Source organism: Lepisma saccharinum, chromosome 11 (assembly GCF_977018435.1).
Source record: "Lepisma saccharinum chromosome 11, izLepSacc3.1, whole genome shotgun sequence".
NCBI classification, from domain to species: domain Eukaryota; kingdom Metazoa; phylum Arthropoda; class Insecta; order Zygentoma; family Lepismatidae; genus Lepisma; species Lepisma saccharinum.
Window position 1 is genome coordinate 31,292,388 of NC_139239.1, and position 24,108 is coordinate 31,316,495.

The 24,108-nt window shown below is 39.2% G+C and overlaps 1 protein-coding gene across 5 annotated transcripts in view; it reads left to right on the top strand.

Annotated features, from left to right (window-relative positions):
* LOC145994696 (band 4.1-like protein 4) overlaps window positions 1–24,108 on the top strand; it is a 335,899-nt gene that overhangs the window by 147,411 nt on the left and 164,380 nt on the right. For all 5 annotated transcript variants that reach the window (XM_083130862.1, XM_083130865.1, XM_083130863.1 and 2 more), the window contains exons 3-4: window positions 2,612–2,716; window positions 15,070–15,112. In XM_083130862.1, the coding sequence (XP_082986988.1) occupies window positions 2,612–2,716; window positions 15,070–15,112 (148 nt within the window). The remainder of the gene's footprint in view (window positions 1–2,611; window positions 2,717–15,069; window positions 15,113–24,108) is intronic.

Consider the following 24,108-nt stretch of genomic DNA (forward strand, 5'->3'; position numbering starts at 1 on the left):
ACTTTAACCTTAGCACCAATCTGGCAGTATTCCCACCCATTAAATGTACTGGCAACATATCGTTCCAGTGCCAAGGATTGACATTGCTACCGCGTAGTGTGGCCTAGCGGAATAAAATTTGCCTCTCCGGCTGCTTAAAATTCAAATAATTCTGTCAGGAATATCACTTTGGAATCGAGAGCAAGGATTTCATTCCGTTCAGTATGCTCGAACGCTGACAAGATCCCCCACCCCCTTCTTCCTTTTCAGGACTCCCCCGCCCCAACGTGTTTCTCGTTGATTGCAAATTGAGTCAAGCAGACCGTGGGATTTCCAATTTCTTGTCTCCAGCTCGGCAGAACACGATGGGGGACGTTGAGGCGACTACCCCCCCCCCTTTCCCTTCTCGCACTTTAATTGACGATGCAAATAGAATCAAATATCAATTTTCCGTCGTCTGTTTCTTTTCGTATTTGATACACTCGCCGGAGGGATGTGCAAATGAGGTGGATGGCTGAAGATAGACGGGTTGAAATGAAGAAAAGGGGGCGGTATCAAACTTGGAAAGGGGGGGGACGAGGTAGAGAAAAAAAGGGGTTGAAGTGTGGGAACCGACAAACGGTAGCTATTTTGCCTCTAGCCTAGCCAGCCAGCACTGATCGAATCTTCGACAACACGCAAACTATAAGAAATGTCTGTCCAGAGGGTACGCAGGCTACTGGTGTCTTTCGGAGTAAAAAAAAAAAAAGGAATGTGGAAAAAAATAATGCTTGCGTGAACCAGAACACTGGTAACTTTAGCATCGTTTTTAAGGATTCGTTTTTTGTCTGTAAATTTTCATTCCACAAAAATGACAATTAATTCCTTCTCAGAAGAAAGATGGCTTGAAGGCACTGCGCATTGGGATTTGCGAAAAATTTAAACTTTCCTTTTTCTTTTCGTTGGATGTCATTTTAGTCTGCGGTGTCGACCTCTGTGGGTAATCGAGGATTCGCATTCATATTTACAATGATATATTCTCACAAGTGGCCTAGGATATATCTGACGATTTTTGCGAATTATATTCTGTGGTGGCACTGCACTGTTGGTCCATTTCCTTGTCTTGTCATTCTAACAGATTTGAGTTGCTACACGTACATTAATTTTGCTTGTTTTTGGTGTACTTCAGGTTTCGTTCATTCTGATGACTCTCCATGAATACAATATACTGGAGCATAGGCATACTCAGTAACGTGTTGCCGGATTCTTGGCTATTCACGCATACAAACCAACATTCTCGAATCGGTTGCTTTCTGATGTAAACCTGTTCACTCGGAGTCTTATGGAGATTTCAAACCGAAGCGACTCGTATCACTTGAAGACGTAGCGAATCAAATATAAGCTTATGCATCGTGTAATGCCTCTATGGTGTGAGACGTTACCATCGATTGGTTTGGCTCCAGGTGACATATGAGGTGTAAGGGATAGCCCTTTCGAAAACACAAAAATGTAAAACTCTCTTCCACGTAATACACCGTGGACTGCATTTTGCAGACTAGCGAGGCTCTGGCGCCTGGACTCACGGCCAGTGGAGTTCTTGTTGTGTGGTGTCGTCATGTGTTTGTGATTGCCCCTTCATCCATCTTATCACCATTCATCCTGATCTTCCCGGTTAGCCAAAAGTTACAGAAAAGGGAAGTAAAATGAACTGAATCTAGGACAATTGCAATGAAGCCAAAAATGGCGCCACAGAACTAATAATGCTGTAGAAGGTTGGATCAACAAAATAAATAGGTGACTTGGAAGGCCGCTTCCAAAAATTCATGATGTTCTGGCCTGCCTCAAGAGCCAAGCAGAAGACATCAACATCAAGTAGATGGAACTTAATCTAGAAGGTCAGAAAAGGAAGAAGCGTGATATTAAAATCGACGAGAGAGTTGGGAAGTGTGTTCGCACATATGAAGAAACTGGTGACTTCAAAAGGTGTATGTTAACTCTAGCTCATGTTCAAAAATTTGATTGAACGATAATTCCCAGCCGAAAATATCAATTTTTCACAGAATTCTCTTTTAAGAGGTATTGTAAGGAGTATTAAGTCACCCTTCAATTTGATAGAAAATTTAAAACGTCATCGCAATTGTCCGGCTACCAAATGAACTAAATCATTCATTCATTCATTCATTCAATCCAAGTGACATGTGTCGCTTCTCACCGGTGAAAGAACCTTCAGAAATAAAAGCAACATTTCTTGCTGGAGTGGCACGACAAGCTGCACATGCACTTGAGCAATGAATGTTTTTCTACTGCCATTCTCTCCACTGTTCCGGTCGCCTGTTGCGAAAACTTTTCCTGACATGTACGGTTAAAGCACTGAAGGCTACGTGTAGAAACGTAAATTAAATGGGAAATACAATCCATCAATTAGAAACGACATGACACAATGAAAGATTGATCGGAATACACCACCCTGCGGGAAAATTGTCTTTGAACTGGAATAAATTTGTGATCTAGGACTTGTATGTTGTTTTGAAATGTTCTGTAATATCGTGTTTTCACAGTAAAAATTGTAATATGTGGAAAAGATAAATTGTTTAATCTATTCACTGTAAAAGCATGTAGATTTTGTTAGTAATGTAATGCATTTTTCTTGCAGGATACCACCACTGGACAGGAGATACTAGACGTTGTTTTTCGCCACCTCAACCTTCTGGAGACAGCATACTTTGGTGTTCGATACCTAGACTCTTCAAATCAAACAGTGAGTAGTCCTTGCATTGTGGCAGATAAATTGTTGAATATAGCCTATTAAAACATAACGCAAAGCATTGCAATCCACGTCATATAGATTGTGGCTGATGCTTGGCCCCAATGGCATAGTGGTAACGTTGTCGCCTTGTAATCCAAGTGTCCCGGATTCGATAATCGATGGAGACACACACAGGTTCGGATCCCACTTTATACTGTAGGACCAGACCCGATTAGCCTTATTGGGCATAAAGTGGACTTCAAAACGAACTCAAAACAATACTTGGTGCATAGACGATTGCATTCAGATTGCGTTAAGGCCATGCATGTCCTGTGACAGTATTGCATGAAGTTTGGCATAACCTACCATTCTTCCACTCTGCGTCAATTACACGTTTCATCTCCACAATAAAAATATCTTGTATGCTTCATCTTTCGTTCCCTTTCGGAAATCGCCAAATACTGACGAACTGCGTGTTGGTGCCCATCCGGCATCTCGATGGAAACTGCACATTCTAGCACAGCAACAACACAATATCCTGCGATGAAAGTGATCTTATCTTGTCAATGGATACACCAAAAGTACATCAACCTTGATTTGATACAATTCGAGTTGTGTGTGTACTTTTTCATAAAACGTGTGGAAGACTAACCGGTTCAATTGGAGGGTCAGGGGGTAGGGGTAAAGAACTAAGCCATTTTCTGTCATAAGCGAGGTAGTGATGTCATTTGCTGCCATGCTGTACTTTACAACATGATTTATTTTGTTTCATACACTTGACATTATATCCTTTTTCTTTACATATCCAGTAATGTTTTGCAATTAAAAGGTCATTTTTCTGCAGTTTCATCTGACACTTGAATTGCCATTTCCGTTCATCAACAATAATTCCTTATTTGTGTCTTCTGACTTGTTTGTCTATTCCATGAATAGTTTCTGGTTCACTCTGGCTTCAACCTATATACTCAATTAACCAATATCTATGTTTATAGAATAATTTGCGTTTTGGGCAAATAAGAAAAGGAAAGGGGATTTTCTGGTCAACATGGTTAAAAACAGAAAAATGGGTGAAAACACTCGTACAGTCAAGGACGACACTGTACATTCTGTTTACATTACACAACAATCTTCCTAGTCTCTATTTGCCCGTAAACACTTGTTGTGACAAGTCACTTCCTGGTTATTGTTCGCGTTGTGAAAATAAAAAACTAGTCTTCCTCAGAATTCATCGCTTTGCGTTGAAAACGTCTTTGCCATTGAAACCGTGTACTGTTATAGTAACTGGCTCGTGGCAGTAATTTGCGAGTTTTGTGGACGGCCGTTTCCTCTTGAGTCATCAGAACACCTTCGCCCCAGGCAAGCACAACAGTTGACTACAAAGACCAAGATGCATAATGGCAACAGCGTCTGGTGATTCTGCATTTTCTTGTTACCGTTACAGCCCCCTATGCATTTGTCGTTGCTCCAAGAAACATGCATCCTTCCTCCGAAAGAAGTTTTGGTCTTGTTGCTTTAGATCGAAATGCTTCAATAGCAGCGTGAGAACGGGCAGAAACATTTCCAATGGTATTGAACGGACTGAAATTTAAAAAAAACAAAAAAGTTTTTGAAGTGAGATGGACACACAAAATAAATTATCACTTTAAAGCTAACGGTATTAGCCACCGCCCCTCCCCCACTCATTTGACACCTAAAATTACCCTAGGAGGCCATTTATCCAGTTTCGTAAATCTAGCCACTTGAAAGTTTTTTCTCCGTTTACGGTGAAATTCAGCTCTTTTATGCGCATCAGGTTTGGCAACACTGCCAGGATGGCCGTAGAAGGCAAGGAGAAATGCATTGGCCTTACGGAAGTATTATTTTATTTGTTCTCTTGGGAATATAAAACTTCCGATGGTATAGAAAAATATATCAACGGAAAAAGGACAGACTGAAGTAGTAATTGAGAGGCGGAAAAGTCGAAACTTCCATTTGATTAGCCATAACTTGAAGTTGATTCCCCATAAGGAAAACATAGGTGTCTGAAAATTCTTATTCACCATGCTTTTCAAACATCGTATCTAGCTTAATAATCAACTTTTAAAAACGCTTTCACTTGCAACATGTGGAGAAATTCTTACTCTATTTAACACAGGCTTTTTTCCTCAGTAGCACTGCCCATTCGGACGATATTGAAATAAATGCACAACTGGTGCAAAATTGTCACTCTTCCCCTTAAATGTGCAATTTTGGTATTTTTGAAATGATGGTATCTTTCTTATCTTTTCAATTGGTGCATTGTTGTGCATCGCACAGAGCAGTAGCTGATAAAAGTACCCCCTTTTGTATTTCTGTGTGGTTTTTGATGCCCTAATGTGTTACTGGAGTCAACATATTTGTGTCAGTTGACATATATTTCGTTCTCTGGGTTTTCAGAGGTTTTTGAGTGGTTTTTCTTACTTTCATTTACGCTGCTGGCAATGGCGGTCCGAGAGGAGAGAATGGTGGGTCTCTTACCCCTCCCCCTCCCTTTTGATCCCCGTTTCCTAAAAGGAAAAGAGTGATACCGTCTCGAACACAAGAAACGATAGCAAATTATAGGACTGGCTGCTCACAAAAGAAAAGAAGACATAAGCCCCCAAGGGAGCATATCTCAGTCTATACGATGGTCCGAGTATGCCACTACCTGATGGGAATAAATTTAAAATTTAGAACTTGTGAAGAGAAACATAGAAGGGGAGCTTCTGTGGCTAGCCCCCTTCATTTCGAATATTCTATAACACGGCGGTCACTTCCTACAATAATTCCAAAAAAAATATTAAAAAATGTAATTTTCCTGTGTGATATTGGTGTGGCAATGTTCTCCGCAATAAATAAAAGGTAACGATCGACGCATATGCTGCGTAATACCTCATACCTATAAATACCGTTCATAAACATTACGTGCAATTGCGTTATTGCTCATAAGCGTACTGACAGAATCGAACAATGCGAATTCCATTCATCGTGTAAACATTTCATGGGAATTGGAAAAGTTCTCTGACGCACCGGAATATAATTTCTAGTAGATTACTTAGTACAATGACAAGGAGTTTTGGATGGTGACTTTCTGGTGACTCAAATATCAACCTATCTTTTACGTAATACACTCTGACACGTTCTTTTCTTAAACAAAAGAACATTATTTTTGTAAAAATATAAGAATACATGTATATGTGGCTCGATAGTATTCACTAGATGGCACTCAGGTATCGAAAATCCTTCTTCGATCATTATTAAATAATATAAAATTCCAGTTTTAGCGGATTTAAATAAGAATATTTCACTTCTTGCCAAACATAATACTTATATGTATAATAGTAAATGTTTGTACCAAATTGTCACTTCTCACAATTCAACTTAACAAGTTTTCACGACAGTAAATCATAATTCATACTTTTTAATGTTTTATCAAATCACCAAAACCAAAAGAAACTCAAGACAACATCGTTATTTCTATAGCAACCTAGTTCTCAAGATGTTCCCACACAAACAAGTCACTATTCTCTGACATCAAAAATAGGTTAATATATTGAAGAAATACAAGAATCACATACCAAGTTACAGAGATTACAAAATAGCAACAATAACTGTATTTGTACAACTGGACGTGTCACATTTTTTGTAGACTAACAAGGCCCTGGCACCTGGGCACACAAGTAGTATAATCCTCTTAAGGGTATTTGTAGTATTGTATGTCCTTTCATCGCGTATCATCTTCACCGTCGCGGTTAGTCAAACATGTCGGAAGAGCATCGCAAAATATCCAGATTAAACAACAAGGAATTGTTGTGCGAAACTGCCGAGACAGTTGTGGCATGATTGTAATGTTAAGAGACATGGAGCATATAAAAATGAAAGAAATGATATCGTTCACGCCATGACCAATTAGGAAATCGAAAACTTCAAAGCAAGCGCTAAACGATGCAAGGGCGGCCAGGTGGGCATTGGCGCATGCGCAGTGATCAATCACCGAAGCGGATGATGTCATTTCTCCCGCAAGATGTCAGTGTGTCCCTGCAGTCGGCATAAATTATACATGGCGATACGGAAGCTGGGATATTGAATGATTGTATGGGTGGACAAAAGAGTTGCCCGGAGCTGGAATCTGCGATCCAGCGCGGGAGATATAGACGATCGTTAACACAGCAGGGGACGTAATTCCGTTTTAATATCACTTGCTGGCATTGTGACCTCATTTCTAGAGCACGATGGTGGGGGATAATATTACGTACTGCAATTTGTAAGCAAGGGTCATTTTCGTGGTCATGCTGACTGGCGTAATTAGTCTTCAGATGTTTTTTTAAAAGCCTTAATGTCATTGTGTGACCTTGGAACCATGAAATGTATAATGGGGAAGTGCAATGTGACTTCATATTCATAAAGATGAATCAATTCTGTAAATACCTTTGGGCTGTAAGTGATTGCATATGTAGGGAACACAGCTTCGTGGAAAGCATAGTTGCCAATTATGATAGAAAATGCAGCGTGACGATTTCTTGAAATATTCAAGGATGTTGGTGATTTGTATCAAATTGAATTCCCGATCGTGAATTCAGAAAACTACCTAAATTTGTGTCCTTGTACTTCACGTCACGTGTTTTTCCATTTGTAACAAAGACAAGGAGGCCTTTCAGTTTGCAAAAACTGAAGTCCAATATTTTTCCTTCGTAGAAAACAAAGTTTATTTTCTTTCCGTAACAAGATTTCTTCCACATTATTCAACATCTACTTGAAGAATTAGTAAATAACTGTTTCCAGAATGAAGGAGAGGCAATCATAGGTGAAAGAAGAATTCATTTATAAGAATTCCGGACAACATGATCTTGTTAGCAGAAGACGAAAAGAAGGTGAACAGTATGCTAAAAGACTTAAATCCCATGTAAACAGTTCGGGATGAAAATAAATTCGAACCAGGCAAAGGCAACGGTCATTGGGAACAAACCAAGGAAAATTAACGCGATAATTCGAGGTTAAAGTATTGAAGAAGGTGCCAGCTTCAGCTGGGAAGTATTGCACGCTCGTCGAGCTGCAGTCAAAGTAAGAATATGGCCAAAAGAACCTTTTAATTGAAAAAGAAGTGTAGTTTTGTAGACATTTGGGAAAGAACTAAGAAAAAGACTAATAAAGTGTTTTGTGTGTCGCAGAAACCTGGACGCTACGAACCTCGAGTTCGAACCCTAGCGTGGGTGTTCTTTGTGGATGTCCCTTCATCATTTCATCGTATCATCATAGGCGCCGACTCCATGGGGCTTGGGGGCTCGAGCCCCCCCCCCCCCAATGTTAACGATGTGGGGGCAGAACCCTCAAATAATTTTGCTTAAGAGAATCTAATGTATTATTTTGTTTCTCTTGTAAAGTTTACTCTGAATTGTGTGCCACATGAACTTAACTTTAAAAACACATTTGAAATGTTCTAGATCATCAACTTGGGGGGGGGGGGGCTATGACCAGATACAGCAAAACACATGACTTATTACTATATACTAAGTATATAATTGTGAGTATTGTTAACATTTTTACTAAAAAGAGTTTCAAAAGACGATGTGCATGAACTAGGAGAGTGGATGGGACGTTCGGGCTGCAAATGGCTCTTACATGACATTCAGAACGAGATCATTGATATATAAGCGAGATCTGTTTTGCGCTCCATGGTAGCAGATATTAAAAGTCGGGAATATTTTGCTATTATGGTTGACAAAACTTGTGACATATCCATCCGTGAACAATTGGCATTCTGATTCGAACTGTAAATGAAAATTTTAATATTTTTGAGGAATTCATGGGTTTATAAGAGATTCCGAACACTGAGGCCAAAACTTAAAAAAGGGAGGGAGTGAGTCATTCATTAATGTATTTCAGTGATCAGAGCCCCCCCCCAAATAATTTTGACAAGTCGGCGCCCCTGCGTATCATCACTCATCCTCATCGTCGCGATTAGCCAAAAGTGGCAGTACAGCGACGCTACATAACAAATCAAACCAACTGTTAATAATAATAATAATAATAATAATAATGCGCGTCTTCCCTCAAATCCCGTTTACACTTGAATCCAGTAATGCCCCCACTACCTAAATATTAAAAAAAAATGTTTGGCACTGGTTTAGAAGAATGGAGATATTCCAAAAAATGTTTAAAATGTCAGGTTATGAATGACCCCGTCTAGTTCGTTGCTCTTCTTGACTCTCACTCCACTCGCGCGACTAGTTTGTTACTAATTGCAACACCGACTCGTCAACTTCGTTGAATTAGTGTCAAGTAGTGCATTTGGTGTCTAAAGGGTTTGCACTACGCTCTGGACAGGTGTAATGTGTAGTGTATGGTCACGTGGTGCGTGCTAACTAATGAAATGAACGGTTAAAGGAGCAGACAGGCATTTGTTGAATCTTCTGAACTTGAACACCACCATTCGTCTAGTTGGCTGAACGTAATTTCCTTGCACCAGCCTGACACCTAATGTCAAAAAGTGCAGCGAAGTAGACTGGGCTAATCCTGAGAAGTGGTCAAGTACTATCAAATTGCGATAGGAACATGCCTAAACAGTTCTTCCATTTACGAATAAATAGCAAGGATTAAAATATATGCCCGAAGCTTCTAACGGTCCTCGTCAGCTGTGCTCTATCACGAGATCGCACTCGGGGGGTAAGGGAGGCGACGAGAGCTCAGGTGGAAAAGCACCTGTTCCACGAAACTGTTACATTCCCCTCATTTTTGAAGTTATCAACCATCTGTTCCGCTTCTGTGGGGGAAGTTGCAAGCGCTACCGGACCCCTTTCCTCTTCTTTCTCCCCTACAGGGGTTAAACAAGGCAGGTTACTGGCAGTTTATGCAAAGGAGAGTGAAAACGTATTGTTTAGACCCGTTCAATGAACCTACGGAGGGGATTTTTGCTGAGGCGATAAGGTAGATTGTGTGTAGGAAATGGTACTAATGATTTGATAGCTATCCCAAATGCTAACGGCAGTACGACCAATGGACACACGTGATGCCTTACATAGGATTTGAACCTGGATCCTTCTCTTCGTGTTGCCTTCACAGCACAACAGAAATCGAAATTCGTGTCGTTGTGTATTCCCGTTTCACCTAATGGCTTAGCAGTACACGATAGCGTAACTTATGACTCAACCGCCATTTTAGGCGAAACGGGAATTCCTGTACTCAGTGGCGAACACTGTACTCCAAAGGGAGGTAGCTGAAGCTAGCGGAAACCCACTCACTAATTTCCCTCATATATATATAATTTTCCTCCACTTTTGAACTTGTTTGTTGGCTTCTTCAATTATTTGGAAAAGACATACATTCATAGGGTATACTTGCAATAAAAAAATGTTAACATCAGGTTCCTGCAATTTTTCATTTGAGATCAATATCATAAGTTGCATTTTTTCCAAATAAGTATATTGTGTATTGTACACGTTATTAATGCATAATTATAGTTACGTCTTATTTTTAATGTCAATAATAGTAGGTGGTCTAAGTACAGTTTTAATCATTAGTTACACAAATATTAGGCAATGCAATCATACTATTTTAAATGTTAACCATAAAAATCTCGTAACATAACATAATGGTACGGCGAAATTGTGAATTTTGGTTTAGTGGTAAGCCAAAAGTTTGTAAACACTTGTTTCAGAGAATTTCATGAAATCACCATTTATCCACATGATAGCCAAAAGTGACATGCAATAAGAAAAGTACCTTTCAAATAGTTGGGACCACACAGCAGCAGAATATTCTAATCGTGCAAGGGCGTGCGGTGTGGGTGCCCAAAAAGGACAGGCAACGACAACAATAAAACTTTTATGTGGTAGTATTACAAGAGATAATTGCATTCACGTACGTCATTTCCGCTTTTTGCCTGAGCGACATTTGAAATTCAATTAAACACTGGCTGCGAACGATTTTATAGGCGCAGGGGAAACCAGACGTTGGCGAAAAGGTTAGGAGAATGTGAAATCAAACTGCATTCGGAGACTTTTACGTAAACCGTCTGGGTTAGAATGTGAAGCAGTAGACATGTAATTCAAGTGGGCATTCAAGCGGATATGGAGAAAATGTCTCCGCTCGGGTCCCGGAAGAACTTCCGGTCATCTAGTTTCTCGAAAGAGGTCGTTCCTATCGCCAATCTTATCTTAGCATGCGTGACATTCTCCACACGTTGAAACAATGTTCATGTCCGGTACAGTCAAGTTCAAAGGTATGTGCATTCAAGCACATGTTGTCAATCCAGTTTGTTTGTGCGATGTGTGATAGACAAAACCGTCAACACGGTAGAACGTTCAATACCATCAAGACAAATCCTCTTCGTTTACTGAAAAATTAAAGTGATTGAAAATAAAGTTTGGCTATTTGTGTTCGTGTATCTTAGAACACAGGAATTTTTTCGGACGGTGCTGGAATTGTAAAGACTGATATTACATATCTGCGTTCTAAGGGGAAGGGGATACACATTGTAGTAGGATTTTTTACTTCGTTTTTCCCCCGAGTTCCTCACTTCTTGTTTTGAGAATTTTGATTTTTTTCTTTTCAAAATTTGAGGAAGGGCTGCAGCACCATCAGCTCCCCCTTGCGTACACCAGCGAACATGACTGTACATTCTATAGGGTTTACTGTTATATGTCCTCGTAATTCAGGGTGGCTACTCTCAGGGAATTCCTTGAAATCCGGGAATTATGCGTGAATTCTACTTGAATTTTTCTTCGTAGACGTGAAAAATTGCAACTTTTATTAATCCAAATCCCATTGAATTTATACATATTTATTAACACTCTGAGGCAAGTTTTTCACAGTTTAATTTTTTTATCGTCGAATGAAAATAAAATAAATCTGCGTGGAAAATAAAACAGAATTCTCTCGGTTCGTTTGCTTTGTTAGTGTCCTTTGCAGAAGAATATATCTGACAGACGGAAGATTATTGGAAGATAAGATATCTTGAAGTTGATTAGGTAAATTGGAGTTTGAAATTCTTATACAACTAACAAATATTCGTAGATTAATATATCCCGTAGCATTTGTGACTTGTGTTTGTAGATGTATTTCGAGTCTGAGTATGTGAAATGGCAAATGCAAACTCCACACTTTAAATTAATATATATATATATATATATATATATATATATATATGTGTGTGTGTGTGTATGTATATGTATCGTTTAATTGAATTGAATTAGAATTTTTGGTTCAATTAAAATCGCACAGACCCTTTATATTGTTAATATATATATATATATATATATATATATATGTGTGTGTGTGTGGGTGTGTGTGGGTGTGAGCGGTGTGGGTCGATAATACGTAAGGCTGAAATAGATAATATATTAATGAAAAGAACACGAAGTTCAGCGGAAATCTTCGGAGAGAAATGAAGAGTGACTAAGAAAGTGTACCGCTAAAGGAAGAGAATACATGAAAAGAGTCGAATACAGAAATAGAAGAGCTTGCAAGGAATAAGGAGATCAGAAAAATGTACCAAAAAACTGGAGAAATAAAGAAAGGGTATCAACCACGACTTGCATTGTATAAAAATAAGAAAGGGGATTTAATGGGAGGAGTAGAAGGATTTCTAAAGCGATGGGCAGAATATTTTAAAGAACTGCTGAATACACCCACAGTACAAGAGAGAGAAGATAGGGAGGAAATATTATTTTATGGACCAGAGCCACAAATACCAGAACCAAGCTACGAGGAAGTCTGGAAACCATAAAAGAAATGAAGAATAATAGAACTCCAGGACAAGACAAAATTAAAGCAGAACTTTTAAAGTACGGAGGGGAGAGGATAGTAAGAAATCTACATGAATTGATAGGAAAGGGAAGAGATGCCAGAAGATTGGGCAAGGGGTATTATTTGCCCCATTCATAAATCAAATGATAAAACTGGTTGTAGAAACTATAGAGGAATCTCGCTGCTAAGTGTCCCATACAAAGTTCTGTCACGAATATTAGCTAGGAGAATAACACCGTACAGTGAAGACATTTTAGGAGACTATCAGTGTGACTTCAGGATAGATCGACCACAGACCATATTTCAACCCAGCTATTCAACCTGGTCTTGAAAAAACGACATACGAGGGATAGAAATAAACAAAGGAAGAAATATATTCAACAGAATGAAACAATACCTTGCTTTTATGCATATGACGTATGTCTAACAAGCAGAACTGAGATGGGAATCAAGGAAAGCTTTGTAGAACTAGAGGATGAAGCAGAAAGAGTGGGTCTCGCAGTTAACAAGGAGAAAACAAAGTATATGATTAACACGGGGGAGAAGAGCAAATATCAAGAAGTTAAAGGTATACAAATAAACAACAGGAAACTTGAAAGAGTTGAGAAGTTCAAATATGTAAGGACAATCTTAACAGATACGAATAATATAAGTGCAGAGAAAAACAACAGATTAGCTGCACGCTATTCAGATCAACGAGTATCTCTAAACATCTCCCAAAAAAAGGCTCTACAAGACTGTAATAAGACCCACAGTTACATATGGAGCAGAAGCATGGTGTATACCAGCACAAGATGAGATAAACCGACTCGTATGGGAACGGAAAATCCTAAGGGAAATATATGGACCAGTGAATGAAAGGGGACTCAGGCGTATAAGAACAAAGAACTGGAGGACCTTTATCAGCAACCACATATTGTGAATGAAATCAAGAGGATGCGACAAAGATGGTTAGGACATGTGGAAAGGATGGAGGAAAGAAGATGTGGGAGAAAATTAATGTATGATAGGCCAGAGGGAAGAAGGGCAGGAAGGCAAAGGAAGAGGTGGCTGCAGGAGGCTGAGGAAGATCTAAGGAAGCTGGGAGTAAGAGGATGGAGGGGAAAAGCAAGAGATAGACCCGTCTGGCAGTTTATTGTGGAGGAGGCCAAGGCCCTACAGGGGCTGTCGAGCCACAGGGTAAGGTAAGTAAGAAATAGAGAATACATCTACTCGTACCCTTGAATTTTTGGAAAGTTAACCTTGAAAACCGGGAATTATATATCAAGGTCCTAGAGCAGCCACCATTCAATTCTTTTTATTCTTCGAAAGTATGTTTCCACACGCATGAAAAGCATAAAAAATTTCTTCACAAGGTATATATTGAATGACAAACTTGCAATTTATATTATATACAGGGTGTGCCGTATAACGCCGACAATTTTTCACAGCGTGTAGAAGAAATTAAGACAAACAACTATTCCCAGTAATGTTTTGCCCGTTAAGGTCTCTTTTCAATGCCAAGAGGCATCGAAAATCGACATTTTACATCCCGCATGTATTCATCCATGCACAGTTGCCACTGCCATTTACTTTTTCTGTCTGAAAACATTAAATTTTATTCTCCGATATGGAAACAATGTTTCATATTCTACGTTTTTGTACTAAAGAACTGCTTCGTAAGTCTTATCCAGAAGTATTCGCACTCTTGAGGAAGTCCCCTTGCTTCTATTAGTTACAGTTCTTCCGTAGGGTACTAAAATGTATCGTTTTTCGACAGAACATATACAACTGTCAGTGGAAACCATGAATGTGTAGTGCATGGCTGCATAGACACAGGATGTATAATGCCGTTATTTAACGGCCTATAGCGTCGAAACGAGGTCTTAAGGGCCAAACCGTTTGTTAGAAAAGTTCTTATTGATGTACTCTACACGCTATTAAAGATTACACTGTGTGCGCACATTTAAAGTGTGTGTGTTCATGTGTAAAACTGTTGCCAACTACACATTTTATCTTTCTCAACAACCTTATGTTCGATTCGTGCAGTATTACTCTTCAAACAAAAATATTTTTGCTAGTTTGCTGTAAATATTTCGAACACAACACGAAATTTCATCATCATAATCTTTATTTGACTATTTGTTTGGTGAAGTGTCGCCTTTATCAGGCCTGGCTTCTATATCTTCTGTGTCGAGTGAACTATTGGCGTGTTGGTAGTATCTCTGTATTCTTTTACTCCTGCCACTGTCGCTTGGAGTTTTCATCTGCGTTGATCACTCCACATTTCACTCTGTATTTCTGGCCTTGATTTAGAAAAAACTAAGAAGTAAACGGAAGCATTCACAATAAAGTTGACTAAGTTTTCTTACACGTGAATTTTGTTCAATTTAAAAATTCATTTAGAGTGTAGTACAAAATTATTATATTTAATAAATGTAATATTATGGTTCCGAATTATCATGTACTAGCAACAAAATGGTTTTTGAATGGACGAGAGTAAATTGCCATCTATTGCCACTTCCAAATAACACCTACATTCTTTTTAGTAGCTAACTATTGTAGATACGAATATCACAAACTGTGTAACTTTGTTTATCGTAATTGATGTAAAGATACTGAGTTTTCATTTCTTTTCATTTCAGCACTGGCTCGATCCAACGAAGAAAATAGCAAAGCAACTGAAAGGTAGGTTTAATACAACACAAAAAGTTGTTTTCTGCATGGTTGATGGAAAGTTGTGTGTTTGAAAATGCTTAATTTCTGATTTATTGCGAGTTGAATTAAATTTTACATCTCGATGTAGATCTAACATCCTCACTTTTATTTTTCTTGCGTTGCATCTCTTTTCTATAAACCTGCTGGAAAATTATAATTGTGCTCAAGAGATGGAGACCCATAAAATAAATTTGCATTATTGCAAAACATACGAAAATAAGAACTACTAATGGAAAAAAATTAAGAAACGTTAATGAGAAATAAATGTACAGATAAGTATATATCATCATTGTAAATAGATGTAATTACCAAAGCTGCCGGTTTTTACTGTTCATATTCTTTTGCAACCATAGCTGTAAGTATTACCAATGTATTGAATTTCGAGTCACTAAAATATTAAAATAATGAATCTTATTGTCTTATAGTAGATTTCGTTTTTGGTATCCCTTAACACCTACGTACTTCAAAACTCCACCGAATTGCCTTACATTGTAATCCTTTTGTTGCAACTCGGTCTCTTTCAAAGGCTAACGTGCAAAATCTAAATTTGAAAACAAGAGAACCATCGCAAGCACTTCAAAAGAGAATGAAACTGGCATATTGCCACGTGAAGTGCAAAACTCTGCCGCTAGGTGGCAGGAAAGTCTTCCGACTCTCAAGCGCTTCGGGTTTTGATCGTTTTTATTAGTCGTAAAGCGTGTGCCTTCATGATTGTTCTAAGAATCGCATGCAATTAGCGTTAAATATAATATTTCACTGGGTTGAAACCGTTGGGGAAGATTTGGAACTGTAACATTCCCGCTCGTGATCCAATATTTTCTTTCGAATTATAATTTATCGATTGTATTGCACACATTTAGGATGTGAATAGTTCAGTTTCACGTAGTATTTAGATAAATGCCTATTTTTGAATGAGTTGCCGACCTTCGCGGTGTGGTCAACGTAACGCACCGCAAAAGTACGCTATATTATTAAAACGAGACACACTGGTCTCAAAGGTCCACACCACATTTTGGTGAACGTCTAACCTCAGTGGTGTTTAACACACTTTTAACCAGTGCTCTGCAGTGTGGATTCGAACCAATTGGACCAATGAAATGGCTGCTCCTGTGTCATTGCATGAATTTTGTCAACTGTAAACTTTTAAGTAGAAGGTGACCGTGTGTTCACTCAGATTTATCTCTATTCATTTGCAGGTTCTCATGTGAAATCTCTCCCACAACGCTTTTAACCTTCAAATAGATTTCACCAGTGGATTTGTCGTAAATATCTACATAATCTGCGCGATTAAGCAGTTTTTTCTGTTTAAAATGTTGAGGCGGGTAATTATGTTGACCTACATAAAGGTTCACATATTAACCTAACACACAACAGCAGAGTTATGACATAAAGTAATATCCCATGATGCTGTGGAGAACAACATGTGAATTAAGGCATTTATGGTTTTATATATAGATATAACTGCCAGAAATGCCTTCCCTATTGAAATATGTACTCGGTGGAGGGATATGGCACAGTGGTTCGGATCCCACTTTAAACTTAAGGTCCAGTCCCGATTAGCCTTTATGTGCATAAAGTGGACTTAAAACAACAAATTCAAATCTATTGTAATATGCCTCACTTGTGCCAATAATGGGTATATCATCATCATCATCATGTTTGTGAGTGGCCCTTCATCGATTTCATCTTATCATTACTCATCCTTATCTTCGCGATTAGCCAAAAATGGCAGAAAGGCGAAGTAAAATAAACCAATTCAATCAATCGATTAGCCTACATGAACATAAAAGTGTGAGCAAACTATGACCATTACAAAAGTCAAATGTCGAGTTGACTGAATATATCCACAACATCTAGAAGCTTACCACTGCACGGCAACTGCTATCCCTAGAGGAACGGCTCGGACAGTGTTGTAGATCTTCCACCACCAAAGGCAGGGGATGAACATTACTTTTGGAAACACTGCGCCCACCTGAGCGAAATTACAAGTGTCCGAAGCGGCGACGTCCGTAAAGCTTCAGGTAAGAGGCAATTCCTTCAGCGGAGGAGTTTACGAGTCCTCAACCGAACTGCTACTTTCTGTCGGAGGAGGAAAAGAAGCCTCCGAGGAAAACGTATCATTACGCCAAGGTCTGGGAGGAGCCTGGCGGGCGCGGTCAGGGTTACGGAGATTCCAGGCTCCCATAGATTCCAAAAACGCCCCCATTGATCCCGAAAAAAGGAAGAGTAGGAAAAATTATGGCATTCGCTATTATCTACCATTGCCTCCAGGGCGCGCCTTTAGGATATATACTTACCGACGGCTCATTTTTCTTACGAGCATCCTTGGAGAAGTGATTATATTGTCTTGGATACCAGGAATCTCAGGTAAATCCCCCCTCCTCTTGCCCTAATACCATAACGACCCCCCTTGTTCACTTTCTCCTAACCGTGCACAGGTGAAATGATTACCAAGAGGTGCTGTTGGGAGAAATGAAGTTAGCCCCGGATTCTCAGACTGGCGAAATCATTTACGATGAAAATAGCTTGCGGTAAATGAAGGCGTCTTTTTTTCTTTTTACTCCATGCCTTAAACGTGCAATCGTTGATGCAAAATCGAATTCCATTGTCGTGATTCAATTTGCTCTCCAGGAACTGCCCCCACCTCTTTCTCTTCCCCCGGAAAGTTTACGGTGTACGCACTGGAATTGCTGCTTGGTGGTTTTACCCTGCTGAGTGTAACGAAACGTTCCTCCAGTTCGAGTATTGCAAGCGGTGGTTTGGAATTCGTGGTGCAGTAAATTTCGTAAACTAGGTTTGCACCAAACATTTGAATTGGATGCTGAGAAGCTGTGAGGGAAATATTTAATTAAACAGTAACAGGACACACTGTGCCTATGTAGAAGGCAAATCCCTTATCGTGAACATACTTCTTCCAGGAGAAAATTACAGTTTTTATAAGTGAGCGAATTAAACTTTTGGGGGGTGTAAGGAAATTAGCCCCCCCCTTTTTGAGAGTACATAAATTACTATTGTTTTTAGTTATAATTCTACTTCTAGTACTGGTATTACTATCACCAACGTTAAGTAGAGGAAAACTAAAATTAATAACTATATAAGAACAGACACTATCATTGCAACAAACCAAAAATGCACGTTTGACTGCGTCAATTGGTGCACTAAAAATGCACCAACCTTGAGATTTGATGCACTTCAGGCTCTTTATGTACTTAGAACTTTTTTATATTACTTGCATAACATTTAGCGAGAAACATTTGACATTTTGCCCCTTGCCTATTGTAAAAATAGCACGCAGCTACAAAAAAGTTAGTTATGAAAGATTTAAAACTATAGATTCACAACACATTTTTATTATAAACAATCAACTGGGAACTGTGTGACGCCACACTAATATAGTCCATTGCGTTATGTACAATGTACAGTAACTCTTCGACAAGGGAGTATTTGAACGTGGCCCACGAGAGAACAACAGCGTTATGATTTATTATTTCCAGCGATATGGTTTCTACAACCGCAGTGTGACATTCCAGTGTAAACGTACTCGCGGACATTTTTAGAAGGCAACTTTTAATCGGTCAATCCTGGTCTACGGATTGTAAATAAATTCAATCCCTGACTGGAAGAGAAAATCAGCAAACCTAAATGAGTTCTAGACAGTGTATTTTCATATTTAAAAGCATTTCAATTCGGTCCAGGAACCTTTTTTCCAGAATGAATTTCAATTCGGTCCAGGCACCTTTTTTTAAGAATTTAAATTCGGCCCAGGAACCTTTTTTCCTGCATCAATTTATCTTTTTCAGGAACAATTTAAATACGGTCCAGGAACCTTTTTTCAATGAAACAATACGCAACTTGGCCCGAATTTAAATTGTGCGAGAAAAAAGGTTCCGGTCCTGCAGCAGAACCCAATAGAACCCATTAATATTTATGTTATAAATTACTTCCAACAAACCTTGCACTGTAAGTAACACATTAAAAACTTACCCACACACCATAAGATATAAAAATTAAGCAAGACGTCAGAAATGTACAACTAAAAAGTTCCTATATTCGTGGTATGGGCTTCCCCGATGGCGTAGTGGTAACGTCGTCGTCTTGTAATCAAAGGGTCCCGGGTTTGATTCCCTGTAGAGGCGCATAGTGGTTCGGATCTCACTTTAAGATGCAAATCCTGCCCCGATTGTCCCCGTCTGTACATGAACAAACGTCAACACCTATTTTTGTGATATTTTTCGTTTTCAAAACTTATAAAATTGGCAATAAACGTTAAAATTAGCGCAAAAGACATAGTTCTTGTCATTTCGGAATTACTTTATTGAAAATGTGCTTATTTTATCAAGCTATAACCAGTATCATGAAACAATCAACATTTTATATTGTTATCGCGATTGCAAAAACTTAAGCTCACTTAGTTTGGGGTACTTTTCAACCCAGCATGTTATTTGCAAGTTTTTACATTAATGTGATTCAATATTCACTTCAGAAGCATTGTTTGCTGTATCATAAGAATACCTTTTCCAGTTCATCCCACACGATTGGCATTCCACGGGGATCTCTTCCCACAGAAACCCGTTAAATTTCTCACGCATGTAGAGTACGTATCAGGAAGTTCGTAGTTTTCTCACCAAACGCACACACGATCGACCCGGTTTATTCACAGATCACACATGAACATCAGTCTTCATCAATCATTAGTGATATGAAATGGGAACCTCCAGGCTTCGTAGGAACCAGGTGACGTTTCCTCTTCCTCGGCCCTGTTCTTTCCTCTAGGTATCCTTCCTGTTCTGACATTTTGTGCAGCCTATACTTCTTACGTAATCACAAACACGTCAAGTGTTTAATGTCCGTCATTTTGAAACTCTCTGATCGATTTCACTCGAACGTAATACCAGACCAGTCCTTCGAGGTAACTAGGTGCTTCAATTTAAAGGCGAAAAAGGTAAAGCTGCCCTCTGAAAAGTTAGAGGGAGAGAAAGATAGAAACATGAGAGAGGGAGGGAAAGATAGAAACATGACAGTGAGGGAGGAAAAGATAGAAACATGACAGAGAGGGAGAGAAAGGTAGAAAAATGGCATAGAGGGGGAGAGAGAGATAGGGAAAACGAGATGGAGAGGGAGAGAAAGATAGAAACAACGAGATGGAGAGGGAAATAAAGATAGGAATAATGAGTTGGAGAGGAAGATAAATATAGGAACTAGAAGATGGAGAGGAGATGAAAGATAGGAAAAAGAAGATGGAGAGGAGATGAAAGATAGGAAATACGAGATGGAGAGAAAGAGAAATATAGGAAAAAGGAGATGGCGAGGCAGAGAAAGTGAGGGAAAAGGAGGAGAGAAGAGAAAGATAGGAAAAAGGAAATGGAGAGGAGGGAAAATATAGGGTTAAAGGGGATGAAGAGAAAGATATGGAAAAAGAGATAGAGAGGAAGAGATATATAGGAAAAAGGAGATGGAGAGGAAGAGAAAGATTAGAAAACGTGATGGAGAGGAGGGAAAAGATAGGGAAAAGGAGATGGCGAGGAAGAGAAAGATAGGAAAAAGGAGAAGGAGAACAATAGGAACAACGAGATGGAGAGGAAGAGAATGATAGGAAAAACGTTATGGAGAGGTAGAGAAAGATAGGAAAAAAGAGACAGAGAAGGAGAGAAATAATAGCAAAAACGAAATACAGCGAGGGAGAAACAGATAGGTAAAACGATATGTGGAGTAGTGTTCTGGGCATTCACAATCCAGTCCAGTGGTTTCCAAAGTGGTCGCCGCGAAATGTTCCAATATGTTCACTGAAATAACACTTCTTCCAAATATGTGGTTATTTAGTAATTTTTACATATAAAATGTTTCTGAATTTGAAATATGTGTTTATTTTATAAATTCAGGCAAGCAACCTAAGCACACGAACTGAGCGTTGCAAGTGTTAGATAGGCTACATTCTGACTTGTCACCGCGGAAACACTGAGGGTGCCGTGAAACGAAAATGTTTGGGAGCCACTGATGTAGTCAATTTGTGGAGGTGATGCTTTTACCCTCAAATCTCCTTTGTAGTGGTTAGTTTAATGCATTACGAAACCAAAGATCACGTGTTTGAATCCGGAATGTCATTGTTCGTTAATTCATCTCAAGCTTCTTGGTTGAAAATTTCGGAGTTTTGGTTTTACCTCGTCCGCAGCGTGTAAGAAGTAGTTTAACTTGTGAAGTCCTTGAGACGTAAGTACACCCATTCCAACCAATATGTACTAAGCAAGTACCTAAAGCACAGAAGTAGATGTCTAGTTTTTTCCCTCTCTTGAATCCACCGCTGTAAGAATAAACGAAATGCCGCATTGCAACTCCAAAAGGATTCCGTGTCTTGGTTCTTTTACGCTCGAAGGTGATACTAAATTAGGGATTGGAGCTTCGCCACCAGCGGAAAACGACCACCTCCCTGCTTCTCGCAGCGCTAGAACCTTGTAATTACTGTTATGTTCCACTCATTGAGCTCTTCTCCGTAATACATATCATCCGACGTCCTTGCGAAGTTCACTCACATTTCTTCTTGGGCTCTTCTTGGGCTCTCCTTGGGTTACTCATTGATTGCCGCCCGGTCCAATCAACGGCAGCAGAAACCAACTTTAAACCCGATTGTTAAACAATTACAAGAAGCAGTAACAAGTTTTTACTTTCTTCCCCTCCCATCCAGTTTCTGTCATTCGGGATTGCCAGAGTCGTCCATCACCAGAAGCTATTTCTCCTCGGTTCTTTACGATCTGAGAAGACCAAGTTGTTATTGACTGCTTCAGCAATTTACATAGAGAATGCTAGTAAAGTATACACCTCAACAAAAATGATTCCATTTTCGTTGTTAAACTGCAAATTGTGCAAGATTTAACAAAAAGCCTTTTCATTTTAGTATTTACGTAGAAAACTGTTCCAAGGTTAAACTGTTTCCCTTTTGGTAGTTAAACTGAAAATTGTTCATCAGTGGCGCTGGAAGGTTTTTGCTTAGAGTAGGCGTACAAAGTATACGTATAGTATATATTTAGTATTTAAACTGAAAATTGTACAATATCGAGTGTTTCAAAACTTTGATAGAAAGAGACCGGCAACCTTAAAAGAATCTGCATCTTGTCTCAGCTTCTGGCATTCGCCCTGTCGATGTGAGTGGTGCCAGGTTCGATTCCCGATGAGAGGACATATCTGAACCGTTAGGACTATTTTACTTCCGTCTTTATCTCTCACTTCTTTTCTTCCTCCCCTTTCTTTCGTATTCTCTTTCTCATTCTTCCTCTCTTTCTTGTTTACAGTGAGTGGGGAGAGGAAGTGTAAGAGAGAGGAAAGGTAGAGAAGATAGGAAGAGAAAGAAAGAAAGAAAGAGAGGGAGAGAATTGTAGAAAGAACAAGATAGAGGGGGAAACTGATAGAAAGAAAGAGAGGGAGAGGAAGAATGAACGAGAGAAAGAGGAAGAAGAAAGAGTGAAGTAGGGAAATGAAGAAAGACGAGAGAAAACCAAGTTGGGAGGTATGGGGAGGAGATACAATTGCGCATCAATTGTGCATTTATTTCAATATCGTGCAAATGGGCACTGCCACAAAAAAAAAAACCTGGATGTATCCAAGACTATGAATTTCTCTCCATGTTGCAAGTGGAAGCGTTTTTTTATGTTGATTATTAAGCTGGACACGATATTTGAAAAATATGATGAATAATAATTTTCGGAATCCCATGTATTCCTTATGGGGAATCAACTTCAACATCAAGTTACGGCTAATCAAATGGAAGTTTCGACTTTTCAGCTGGTGTAAATCATCTTCAAAGTGCCCTCTTCCCGTTGACATCTCTTTCTATTCCATCGGAAGTTTTATATTCCCAAGAGAACGAATCAAATCATACTCCCATATGATCAATGCTTTTCTCCTTACCTCCTGGCAGTGTTGCCAAACCTGATGCGCACAAAATAACTAACTTTCTCCTTAACTGGAGTTAAAACTGACTTTCAAGGAGCTAGATTTACGAAGGCTGGATAAAGTGCCTCCTAGGGTAATGTTAGTTGCCAAAGGGGTGGGGGGACTGCTATTATCGTTAACTCTAAATTGATGACAATTTATTCTTACTTTTCAACATCTAAATCCTGCGGCAACGCCCATCTCAATAATACGCCGATGGTCATATGAAATCGAAAATAAAGAATTCCCTGATAACAATATTATGTAAATTTCACGTCAAACACGGCACTATAAAGAAGTAGCTGGGGAGATAAGAGGGAATGAGGCGACCCAGCCAATATAACAATATCATGTCACGTGCAAAATGTATAATTATGACAAAAGTTGGTCTATGTGGGCCGGAACTAGTGATGTCATCATAGTGGGGCACGGGGGTGGACGTCCCAGTTCACAGCCGAACGAGTGCACGAAAGAGCCAGATCTGGCTCCAAGAGAGCTAAGTTGGCACACTGCCACAGACGGAAGGGCTTGAGAAGACTCCCGTGGAAAATGTATTGCATGCCCTGAAGGTTCATGGTAGCAGCAACACAGGCCTTCCATCTTTCCCTATCTTGAGCAAGTTCTATATACTCTTTTCCATCCCATCTCTCCATCTTCGCCTTGGCCTTCCTACAGGTCTCTTACCATCAGGTTTCCCAACAAGAATCCTGTAATCTCCTCTTTCCTCTCCCATTCGTGCCACATGGCCTGCCCATCTAAGTCGTCTTGATTTAATTATTCTAATAATATCTGGACATAAATACAAATTATGTAGTTCTAAATTATGTAACCTTCTCCACTCACCTGTCTCCTCATCCCTTTTAGGTCCAAAGATTTTCCTAAGGATCTTATTTTCAAATACTCTCAATGTATGTTCCTTTTTCAATGTAAGGGACCAAGTTTCACATCCATATAATACTACAGGCAAAATTACGGTTTTGTATATTTTAACTTTAAGTTTCTTAGATATTAAACGAGAAGACAAAAGTTTATGAAGAGAGAAG